Consider the following 12,850-nt stretch of genomic DNA (forward strand, 5'->3'; position numbering starts at 1 on the left):
GGAAAATATTTTTCTACCTCGAGATTTGCCTTTTCACTTTGATGCACACAACTTTTACATTTTACAAAGTCAAATATGTCAATTTTCTTTCATAATGTTCCATGCTTAGAAAGTCCTTACCTACAAATATTTACCAGTATACTTTTTCATTATTTTGATATTTTCCATTTTTTGTATTGATCTATAATCTGATTAGAATTTGCTTCTTCCATGTGTTATAAAGCAAGAATCTAACGCCCCCCAAATACGTTTGTACTGTCCTAGCATCATTTATTAAATAGTTCTTTAATTTCCTACTGGTCTATTATGGGACCTTTACCATTTGTATAATCTCGATACAGACTGAGGTTTCTAGGATAGCTAGGTGAACTATTTATTCTATGCATAAGACTCACCTACATTTTTGCAATAATGTCATTCTGTATATTTAAACAGTATAGGCCTAGATATTTTAATATCTGCCAGGGCTAACTAAAATTGATTCTCGACACACAATCTTAAAAAATAAAACACATGCCTAACTAGATGAGACTAAAAAAAAGTGTTATAATTAGTTAAATTACACATATTCATTCATTATTGACCTTTTCATTTTTCAGTACATTTCTAAAATATTTTACTTCTAAGCAACCTTAAGTAACATCTGTATTTGAGACTATGCTAATATACATTCCTAACTACATACAAATTTCTCTTTTGGAAAGACTTTGTGTCTGATTATTTTTTTTTAATTTTAATTTTAATTTTTTTTTCTGATTTTTTTTTAAATCCCTAGTTGTCATTATTTTATCATTCACTAAACTCCACGTGGTGGTAATTCAACTTACCTTTACAAACTAAAGTGAAATGAATGTACCATAGCATAGTCATATATTTCAAATCTTTTTTTTTTTTTTTTTTGCTTATTTATTTATTCTGAGAGGGAGAGCGTACATGAAAGTTGGGGAGTAACAGAGAGAGAATCCCAGGCAGGCTCCGCACTATCAGCACAGAGCCCAGTGTGGGGCTCAAACTCACGAAATGTGAGATCATATGACCTGAGCTGAAATCAAGAGTCAGCCACTTAACCGACTGGGCCACCCATTTCACCTATTTCAATCTTAATCTTAAATTTAGGCTATTTTTGAAGTGGTTCAACTTTAAAATTAACATTAGTGACATAAATATAAAATAATTTATATGGGAAAATAATCCATTTCTCTCCATATCTGTCTCAGTAACATAGTTCTATACCTGCTTTCCTAGTAAACAAATTAAGAGAAAAATAATCACCTTTAAAGAGAAATTATCAATATAAGCATACAAGGTTAACCAAACTACTTTCTTTGTGTGTGTTTTTCTATTTCTTAATAATATTTTTAAGTCCTAACAAACTTCATAAATCCTTAAAAGATTAGTTGTAGTTTCCTATATAGTAATGCCCCTTATATCAGTAATTGCAATTTATACGTTCTCTCTCTCTCTCTTTTTTTTTTTTTTTTGTTAGGCAGAGTGAGCAGGGGAGGGGCAGAGAGAGTGGGAGAGAGAGAATCCCAAGAAGGCTCCTTGATGCCAACACAGAGCCAGATGTGAGGCTCTAACTCATGAAACTGTGGGATCATGACCTGAGCCAAAACTGAGATCAGACGCATAACCAACTGGGCCACTGAGCCACCCCTGCAATTTATATTTTCCTATGATTTGTACTTTTAAAATTTTGTTGTAGGGCACTAGAATGCCTAAATTATTAATACAATGAATCTTGCAATCTACATATGTACTCAGACATGTTTAATCAATACCACCATTGTTGGCTATGAAAAGAACCTGAAAATCATAAATAGGTCTGCCAACAAGCTACTTCTTAGTGACCTTTGGAGATCCCTTAACTCATTTAGCTTCTTAGCATGTCAAGACCCTTAAATTCAATAATCAATAGTCACCATACTTGTCCAGTGTCTACTATGTATCAGACGCTGCATTTAATGCACTGAACAATGAAAATACTAACAAACTTCACCAACATTTGCAAAGAATGTATGTAACTTTAGCTTACAGGACTCAGAAGGAAACAGGGGCAAGGAAGAAGAAGAAGAAAGTTGGGAAGAGGATTAAAAAGATAGAAAAGGAATGACAACAAATAAGGAGCTGGTCTTTCCCACTGTCAATTCAGATCTCTTCCTCTACCATTGTTAGCACTCTGCAACCATGCACAATCCTTAGGAAGGATTAACAGATGTGCTGTGCACACCAACCACCCCAGTGATTACCAGAGGGAGTGACGCCAGTATACGTCAGTCGGTACACTTTGAATCTCTCAGCGCCATGAAGCTATATCAACTAGTCCCTATTACCTAAACTGTGATTTCATCATCCCAGGAAGGAGTGGAAGAAGGAGTAAATCCAAGGTGTGAATGACTAGATTAAACTTTCTATCAATAGCCAAGAGGAAAGGAAAGAGGTCAGTTGATATGAAAATACATCCAATTATCAGAAAATATGGAAAAAATATATATTTGCTTTACCAAATTGTGGCTTCTAAAAATCATATACACTGTATCAACTCTGCTGAGGAACATTCACATTGTTTCCAGTATGTTGTGGCCACATGCAAGGCTGATATAAATGTTGCTGTACTGAGATTCTTATATGCTAGTACTTTTATTTATATATTAGTAGTACAGGCTACATTGTCATGAGTGGAACCATTAGGTTGAAGGGTATACTGTATATATTTAATGTGAAGAGATGTTACAAGATGACCTTATAAAAAGAAATGATTTTGGTATCTAGCAACAAGGTATACACATACGTTTTTCTTAGCGTCTCTGCCAGAAATGGACGTTTTTAATTTTTAAAATACCTTTACTGAGATATAATTCAGACAATGTAAAATTTGTGCTTTTAACATGTACAATTCAACAGTTTTAGTATATTTACAGAGCTATGCAATGATTACCACTAAGTTTAGAACAACTTTGTCACTCCAAAAAATGAAACCCGTACCCATTCAGAAGTGAGTCCCCATTTCCCTACCTCATTCCAGTCCTAGGCAACCACTAATCAATCTACTTTCTCTCTATATAAATTAGCCTATTCTTGACGTTTCATACAAATGACACCATACAATATATGGTCTTCTATGACTGGCTTCATTTACTTAACATACTGCTTTCAAGGTTCATCCATGTTGTAGCATATATCAGTACTTCATTCCCTTTTATCACTGAATAATATTCCATGTATGGAAACACTTATTTTACTTATCCATTTATCAGTTGATGAACATTTGGGCTGTTTCCACAAATTATTGGCTATTATGAATAATGCTGCTGTATAAGTTTTTGTGTGGATGTATGTTTTTATATACCTAGGTTGGAATCACCAGGTCATATGGTAACTCTACATTTAAACCTTTTGAGGAACTGTCAAACTGTTTTTTCTAAAGTGTCTTTTTAATTTTTGCCAATTTGAAGGACATAAAATCGTTTCACTGACTTTGTAATGTGCACTTCCTTACTGAGTTTGAGACTCTTTCCTTTCGTCCATTGGTAATTTAGGTTTGTTTTCTCTGAATTGCTTTTCATCTCTTTTGTCTTTTTTGTCTACTGAGTTGTTTTGTTTGCTTTTATAAACTTCTAAGAGTCTTGTGTATATTTTGGATATTAACTAATTTACTTTTGTCTTCTTTGTAAACATTTTGTCTTGATTCTAACATTAGTCTTTTAATGTTGTGGTATTTTGTGTTGTACACAATATTCTATTTTTATGGAGCTGAACATATCTTTTGGGTTTTGTGTTCACTAAAACATTCTACCTTACTTCCAGATTAAAATGCAGTTGCCTAGATTTTCTTCTAAAATTTTTATTTATTTTACTCTAAGTCTTTAATCTATAGAAAACTTACATCATATACAGTATGAATTAGAAATTTAAGCAGTTTTCTACTGAAATGATATATCGTCTTAATCATATATTACATAACGAAATAAAATGAATTTTTTCTTTGGATTATCTATTTTAATATCTTTCAAATCACATGTCAGGACTACTTGCTGCTTTTAAAATCAACTTAGTAGGCTTTATTTGGACTTTTAAAAATATAAAATAGAACAACAAAATATCAGTATGCATCATATATAATGAGGGTAAATATATCATGAAATTTTTATTTCTAACACAAACATATAAACACATACATCAAGGGTCATAATGCATGTAAAATGCATTTCTTATTGTGAATTGTAATGAATGAAGTTTGAAAGACACTCCACCATTGTATTCCACTAATCCATTTGTCTATTCCTTTGTCCATACCATGTGTGTCTAATTCAAGTGGCTGTGTTCTGGTAAGGCTATCTCCCTTTTAGCTACTATTAGACATTTGTTCTTCCACATGAACTATGTGGTCAATTTTTTCTTAACATTAAAAAAGTCATTTTGCCTCCATTTTAATTAGGATTGCTAATTTGGAAGAAATTTTACTTTTATGGCATTAAGTTCCCTGCACCCACCAAGTACTGGTATGCCTTTCTGTTTATGAAGCATGGTGTGTTTCTATATTTCTTATTATACAGGTCCTGTGCTTTACTTGTTAAATTTATTCCTAAGTATTTTAATTAAATTTTATTTAAAAATTTTTTTTCATGTTTACTTTTCAGAGAGAGAGAGACGGACAGACAGAATGTGAGCAGGGGCGGGGCGGAGAGAAGGAGACACAGAATCCAAAGCAGGCTCCAGGCTCTGAGCTGTCAGCAAAGAGACCAACGCTGGGCTCGAACTCACTAACCATGAGATCATGACCTGAGCCTAAGTCAGATGCTTAACCGATTTAGCCACCCAGGTACCCCCTAAGTATTTTATAGTTCTTTCTCACTGTTGTGAAAGAAATTTTTTTCCATTTCCATTCTTTGTGCTTACTGTAAATACAGAGAAGCTATCCGTTTTACTTATCTTATATCTGGCTATCTTGCCAGATTCTTTTTTTTTTTTTTTTTTTAATTTTTTTTTTTCAACGTTTATTTATTTTTGGGACAGAGAGAGACAGAGCATGAACGGGGGAGGGGCAGAGAGACAGGGAGACACAGAATCGGAAACAGGCTCCAGGCTCTGAGCCATCAGCCCAGAGCCTGACGCGGGGCTCGAACTCCCGGACTGCGAGATCGTGACCCGGCTGAAGTCGGACGCTTAACCGACTGCGCCACCCAGGCGCCCCACTTGCCAGATTCTTTTATTAATTCTATTGTTTATAACTTGAATCTCTGTGTTACCTAGATGTACTATTATATTTGCTAGGACCCTTAAAAAATGGAAATTATTTGGCAGTATAAAATGGCATCACTGAGAATCTTACTTAGCTCCTGACTGTAAAATGTTATTTAAGTAACGTACACAAGAAATTACTCAGAATACTGAGACCCATTACTCTCTCTTCCACTTCTCACGTTGCTCCTCATATTACAGTCCCTGTCCCTGCTCCTCCTCTCCTACAGCTTCTAAACTACACTACTTGTGAGAGGCTCTGGCTTCTCATGTCTTGGCAGTAAGGAAAAGAGGTGCTGCTGGCTCTCAGTGAACCATTAAAAATACATATCTGGCCATTCAGGTAAATGCATACATGGCACAAGGTAAGATGCTGAAAGGAATATCAAGAAATCAAGAGTGTCCTGAAATAAGAGATCTCAAATAAGAATGAAAGGCATGTGAATAAAGCATGTTATTTCAAACAGAAATGGCACATGCTCCAAAACAGGCATAAATTAAGCATGATTCAAGATTAGAGGAAAATAGTTACTTATCGTATAAGAAGAGTTAAGAGTAGAGGTTACACATATACAACAATTATGCCATAATTTGGATATAGTACTGATTAAAAAGCTTTTGAGGGACTGGGTGAACCTAATTATCACATGTATTACTATTCTCTTACAGGAAAGAAACTGCTTTCAAATAATTCACCTGTAGTGAACTGCTAGCAACAGAATTCATATATTTCTTAAAGATTGCTTGGACACATAATGGTAACAGTCCTACAATTGTAGTACTGTCAATAAAAGGAAATAACAAGAAGAATAAGTAAGAGCCTGGTTTAACAGTGTCCATTCCTGATTACCCCTTGAGAACACAATTAATCTTATTCAATAAAAATTAAAAAAAAAAAAACTTATCATGCAAATTTCTTCAAAATTTAAATTTTATAACTTCAGGTACTCTATAATAATGTTTACAATTCAGTGTTAAAGTTAATATAACTTCTTATATTGCCAAAAATATCACAATAAAAATTTTCACCAGGGTCAGAAATTTTCATCTTTGAATTCATACAGTGTATAATAGCAAAATGCAGCTGTTACATAAAGCATAGTTTACTGGTTCATTCATGCTATAAAAATATGACTGACATTTCATCTGGTCAACCATCCTAAAGGTTAATTCTTGTTTCCTGTTTCAGATTTTATTCCAGGTGAACTGCTCTGGGCAGATTCTATTTACCTATTCTGAACAAACCACAAACTGTTTCATTGCTCACTCTTACTGTTAAGAACATATTGACTTGCTGCCTGCTCTGCTGTTTAATTCATTTATGCTGAGAGTCAGGCATGAAGACAGAATTTTAAATGTGACATTTGCAGGCTGTTAGGTCATTTAAGCTCTGACAACACTAGGGAATTCCTGACATATAAACTGGACCTGATTACCAAACACAGATAGGCTTCCCAAGGCAGCAAATTTTTGTTTGTTTTTTTTTTGTAATATCTCATAGAATTTAATATTAAATTTTGATGTCAATGAAAAGATCTCTATAGTCATCATTTAAAAGTAAAAGCCTATTTCTTTTAATAAGTTCAAACCAGTACTTCTTCTCATCAAACCAAATTAGCTAAGTGACAATTCTTTTGGTTAACAAAGACATATGGAAAGGCTCATAATAATAATGAACAGACACTAAAATTCTGACACATTCCGATTTTTAAGGGCTTTTAATCTATAGATTCTGAAAAATCAGGTAGTTCTCAAGGCCATGCCTCTTGTCTCTTGTCAACAGACCATTTAAAATTAGGATCTGTCCAGGGCAGAGCCAGACTTCATATGCTATCAAAATCACACTACAAAATCTTAGTTTAAATACCTACCACACTGCCTTCTCTAAGATTATAGTTATGCAGAAGGGATGATAGAGTCATTATAATTGGGGATAAAAAAAAAAAAAAAAAACCTGCCCACATGACATTTAGAATTACACTTTACAAGAGCTGATAATGGGGTAGGGTGAAGGAAGTAAGGAAAGACTGTTTTCTTATTTTAGCTACTCAAAAAAATTACACCAAATGACAATTTTTCAGCTCTTTCTCCTTGTCACTAACAAGAACTATACACAATGGTTCAAATGAAAGTTCTCTGAAATTAAGTCTTGTTGTTAAGTAACGAACAAAAGATAATTCTGATTTTACCCTGTATTTTATATAAGAATTCCACTATACACAGCAAGTAGCCTTTTAATATTGTGCTTTGAATGAGACTTTCAACTGTAACAGGTGGAGTCCAAATAGGGATAGATGGCCTGGAATGCCTTTCAGCTATAGCACATTGATTCTGAAAAACCTAACAAACGCAATTACTTTTCAAAGATTAAAAATCTTGTTTCTTTCAAAAGAATAAAATGGAAAGCAAACCTGGTGTATTATCTGAGCTACAGGAAGTTGTTCAGCATATTTCAGAGGTTCCATTAGTTCCTCATCCATCCACTCTTTCTTATATCTGAAAAAAGGAGTTAGGAAACACATGACTAAGGTAAATACTATTTTTAAATATGGCAAATATCTAAATATGCCAAATATGAAAACTATTAAAAATCTATACTTAATGTTTCTGAAATAACTAGTATTTATGAAAACCTATGAAAAACCACCTAGTGATAATTTTTAAATGATGTAACCATAAATACATTCAAATTGCATTTAATTACGATGTAATAAGATTAGTTAACATTATCTAATATTCTTGGATTCTGTCTTTTACTCTGAGACTTAAAACTATTTAAGAATTTCCCATTTATAGGGTGTGCTTTTTAATATGGTATTTAAAGGACTTCAAAACCTGGCTCGGAACACATTCAACCTCCATGTCCAGCAACTCCTCCTCTAGGTAACGGTCTGTTGTTGTCAACCACATCCCCAACTACTGGCCACCTGCCAGTGGGCCTTAGCTCCATGCCTCTCTGATGCTCTCCATTCTGTTTCCTGTTTGGACCAACCACCAACCCCTCCTTTGTTTACTCTTCCTGAAAAGATAATTATTTAAACCTGTTTAAGACACACTTTGACCTCCCTGAAGACAAAAACCATGTCTTAGTCTTTCTTGTATATCCAGTGTTTACTTACAATACTCAATAAATGTTTGCTGAATGAATATGTGAATAAAATGAAGACAACAATAACTGAGAGGCTGTTATTTTATATTGAAAAATATTTTCTTTAATATCTCCACTTACGATGAGATGCAGAGTTGACATAATAAGACCTAATATAGTATAAAATAGTAAAGTGCACAGTAGAAATAAAAATAAAATCTCCCCAAGTGAAGAGAATTAGAAAAAATGTCTTTAAAAAATTGACCCTTTTTTGAAATAGGAAATCATCAGATTTCAAAATAAAAGGAACTAAACGTATTCACCCATTTTTATCTATAAATTATACAGCAACTTATCGACTTAAAAACTGAATTTTAAAAATTTAACCTTGATTTATCTTGAAAAATAATCAAAGAGACTAGTCTGAGTCTCTAGGGCTACCATTAAGGAATCTGATGATGAGAAATTTGGAACCTATCCCAAAAAATAGGCAGATATATAAATAAGGACAAAATTTTGCCTATGATTTAAGAGCTTAAAGAACCTCGTAACTAGATAAAAATCTGTATACCTTGCAGAATAAGTATAAAAGTAATTAATTTGGGGGAATTTTGAAGACTCACTCATGATAAAAAAAAAAATTGTCTTAAAACATTGCATTATAGGGACAAAACGCAGAATGGTGATTGCCGGGGCAAAGTAGGAGAGAACAGAGAATTATTGTTTACAGGGTAGTTTCAGGAATGCCTGGTGGCTCAGCTGGTTGTGCGTCCAACTCCTGATTTTGGCTCAACTCATGATCCCAGGGTTGTGGGATCGAGCTCCACTGAGCTCCGTGCTGTGTGTGGAGCTTGCTTAAGATTCTTTCTCTCCCTCTTTCTCTTTCTCCCCCACCCCCACTCTCCCCTGCTCGTGGCACTCTCTCTCCTCTCTCTCTCTCAAATAAAAAATAATAGTAAAGATTAAAAAAAATAAAGGGTAGTTTCAGTATCGAAAGATGAAAAAGTTCTGGAAATAGATAGTGACGATGGTTACATGATAATGTTAATGTACTTAGCCACTGAACTGGATAGTTAAAAATGATTACAATGGTAAATTTTATGTCACATTTATGTTATGGGCTGAACTGTATCCTCCCAAAATTTGTATGTTGAACGAGTACCTCAAGATAAGACTGATTTGGAGACAGGGTCTTTAAAGAGGTAATTAAGGTTAAATGAAGTCATTAGGGTAGGCCTTAATCCAGTGTGATAACATCCTTATAAGAAGAGGAGATTAAGACACAGGCAGACCGAGTAAAGACCAAGTGAAGACACTGAGGGAAGACATGGCCATCTATAATTCAAGGAGAAAGGGCTTTAGAAGAAACCAGTCCTGCCAACCCCTTGATCTTGGACTTTTAGCCACCAGAATTGTGAGAAAATAAATTCCTGTTGTTTAAGCTACCCAGTCTATAGTGCTGCATGATGGCAGCCTTAGCAGACTAACACATTTTACCACAATTTAAAATAAAATAAAATAAAATAAAATACATAATAATAAAATAAAATAAAAAGTCCATTATCAAAACCCCATTATTTTAAAATGTTCAATTTCACAATGTATATTTAAAAAGCCTATCTACATTTTTAGGTATATAAAACACATACCAAGCAACAAAAGAAAAATAGATACATCAAATATCATCAAAATTTAAAACTTCTGTGCTTCAAGAAAGTGAAAAAACAACCTACAGAATGGGAGAAAATTTTTGCAAATCGTATATCTCAAAAAGGATTTGTAGCAAGGATATATAAATAGCTACCACAATTCAATCATAAAATCACTCAACTCAAATTTTTTCCTTCATCATCAAAGAGATTTCTAAGTGAAACCGACATATATTTGTATTTGTTTTTTTTTTTTTTTTTTACTGTGTGTCTGTGGAGGGGAAGAATACAATGACTACTCAATACAGTTTGGTGCCACTGCCTTGATTCCTACAATTTCAATAAATATCTGCTGAAACAAATGAATAAAGATTAAATCATTTCAGTACTTCTAAGAGTACATACAAATATGAAAAAGGCACTCGTTCCTGTTTATTCCAAAAATCTAAAGTAACAATATATAAGATGGAATACATTTCACTCACAAAATGTCTCTCAATATAAAAGATACAAAAATAGGGGCGCCTGGGTGGCGCAGTCGGTTAAGCGTCCGACTTCAGCCAGGTCACGATCTCGCGGTCCGTGAGTTCGAGCCCCGCGTCGGGCTCTGGGCTGATGGCTCAGAGCCTGGAGCCTGTTTCCGATTCTGTGTCTCCCTCTCTCTCTGCACCTCCCCCATTCATGCTCTGTCTCTCTCTGTCCCAAAAATAAATAAACGTTGAAAAAAAAAATTAAAAAAAAAAAAAAAAAAAGATACAAAAATATTGGAAATCTAGCAATTTGTTTTGAATGACTTTTTAAAAATGTCAAATAGTTGGTATGAAAAATTCCAGACATATTTCTATATATTTTTTTGTTATTGTTTTATTATTTTCTGAAACATTTGAAAGTAAGTTGCAGATATGACAGTTCACATCCAAACACTTTAGTATGCATCAACCAAGGGTAGGTTTGAAAATTTTCTTAATAACTGCAAGACATTTTTAAAAAGTCATTCCAAGCACAATTCACAAGAACTCTTGGTTATCACTTATCACTATGGACTTAGAAGTGTTTTACTTAATGTTTCACAACAAATTACAATTATTTCTCATTTTTAACTTCTTAAAAATGTCTCTCCATCATTTTCTTAATTTATACGTTGCTAGAAGTGTGATATCAAAGCTGATTTTCTTTCTATTTTAATTATTTTCATTTTTTCTTTATTATTTTTTTTTTTAAGTAGGCTCCAAGCCCAGCACAGAGCCCAACACAGGGCTTGAACTCCCAATCCTGAGATCAAGACCTCAGCTGAGATCAAGATTTGGACCCTCAACTGACTGGAGCCACCCAGGTGCTCCTAGTTTTATTTTTAATATATTTTAAATTTTAAAATTATTTTTATGTTTTGGCTTGGAGGCTTGGTTTTTTTTATACTTCTAAGGTCTAATACATATCTATGTGTCCATGTATCCATAGGATATAGCTAAGTCAGTTGTTCTAGATCAATTCTCCCAGGCACACAGGAGATCTTTCAGTATAGAAATGAAGATCTCCTTTTATTTCAGAAAAGTTTATTATCATTTTAAATGTTATTTCTGTTCATTTTCCATTTGCTTTTCTAGTTCAGCTTCTTCAACTAAATATATTGGATTTTCTTGATCACTCTCTCTCTCTGATCCTTTTAGCTTTCTTATTTCAGTTTCATTTCCTTGACTCTCTTTCATTTCTATTCTTTATGTCTCTTACTGAACTTTTGGTAATTTCTATCTTCACTTGGGTGCCTTCTGATTTAGTTTTCATTTCTAAAATGATTTTTGTCTTCTGTCGGTTTCTTTCCAGAGTTCAATCAGTTCCTGTTTCATACATCTTCCTGTTGTTTGTACATTTTAGTTGTGAGTTTTGGAACTCTGATTCATGGTGTTCTTCAATAATGCAATTGCTTGCTTAATATAAGCTATTCATGTTCTAGTGTTGTATTTCAGGTTTCTTCTGTTTTGTGAATTTTCTTTTATTTTTCCTTTCATTCTCTCTCCCTACCCCCACCCCGTGTGTGCGTGTGTAAAAGGTGTTATTTAAATTTTGTTTTCTTATAGCAACTTTATACAGCTCCTGGCTTCTTTTTTTTTCTTTTTTAAAAATGTTTATTTACTTTTGAGGGGGGGCGGCAAGGGGCAGAGAAAGGGAGACACAGAATCTGAAGCAGGCTCCAGGCTCTGAGCTGTAAGCACAGAGCCTGATGTGGCTCAAACTCACAAACCATGAGATCATGAACTGAGCGGAAGTCGAACGCTTGACCGACAGAGCCACCCAGGCACCCCTGCCTTCTTTTTCTGTTAAAGATTATCTGTACTTGTTTTCTCCAGGATCATCAGTACCAAGTTGCGTTGAGAAGAGAGGTAAGTTAGCTTATTAGGTTTCTCAGTTCAAGAGCACCCTCCTCTGTGAATACAGTGAAGTGTACACTCTTGAATAAATAGTACTTTTTGTGGCAGTGGTGGGTACAGAATTTGTCTTTCTAAAAAAAATTATCTTATTTCTTTTAGACCCTTGTCTTCAGCTGCTTCTTTCTTCCCTTTCACCACCAATCCTCCAAAGGACAAACCCCCACCCTTATGAGGTATCTCCTATTCTCTCAGAATTAGTGCTTTCCCCAAATTGTCACCTAAGGTCATCCACACTTTCAAAGCCCCATCTCCCAAATCCTCTGAGCTCAGGGCTCTGATCAAGTAGTTCATGCTTATAGTGTAATTCAGAAAGTAAGAAAACTACAAATATTAATTTCAATGTACATATGGCTGCCATCCTAAGGGAAGTGGGAACTCTAACAAAATGGTAAGGTCTCTTTCTTAAAGCCATCCTAGGGGCGCCTGGGTGGCGCAGTCGGTTAAGC

General features: G+C 34.2%; 1 protein-coding gene across 1 annotated transcript in view; it reads right to left on the bottom strand.

Moving 5' to 3' along the window:
* PIGK (phosphatidylinositol glycan anchor biosynthesis class K) overlaps positions 1 to 12,850 on the bottom strand; it is a 127,717-nt gene that overhangs the window by 38,452 nt on the left and 76,415 nt on the right. The window contains exon 10 of the mRNA XM_045477900.1: positions 7,653 to 7,737. Within this exon, the coding sequence (XP_045333856.1) occupies positions 7,653 to 7,737 (85 nt within the window). The remainder of the gene's footprint in view (positions 1 to 7,652; positions 7,738 to 12,850) is intronic.

Source organism: Leopardus geoffroyi, chromosome C1 (assembly GCF_018350155.1).
Source record: "Leopardus geoffroyi isolate Oge1 chromosome C1, O.geoffroyi_Oge1_pat1.0, whole genome shotgun sequence".
Classification (NCBI taxonomy): Eukaryota; Metazoa; Chordata; class Mammalia; order Carnivora; family Felidae; genus Leopardus; species Leopardus geoffroyi.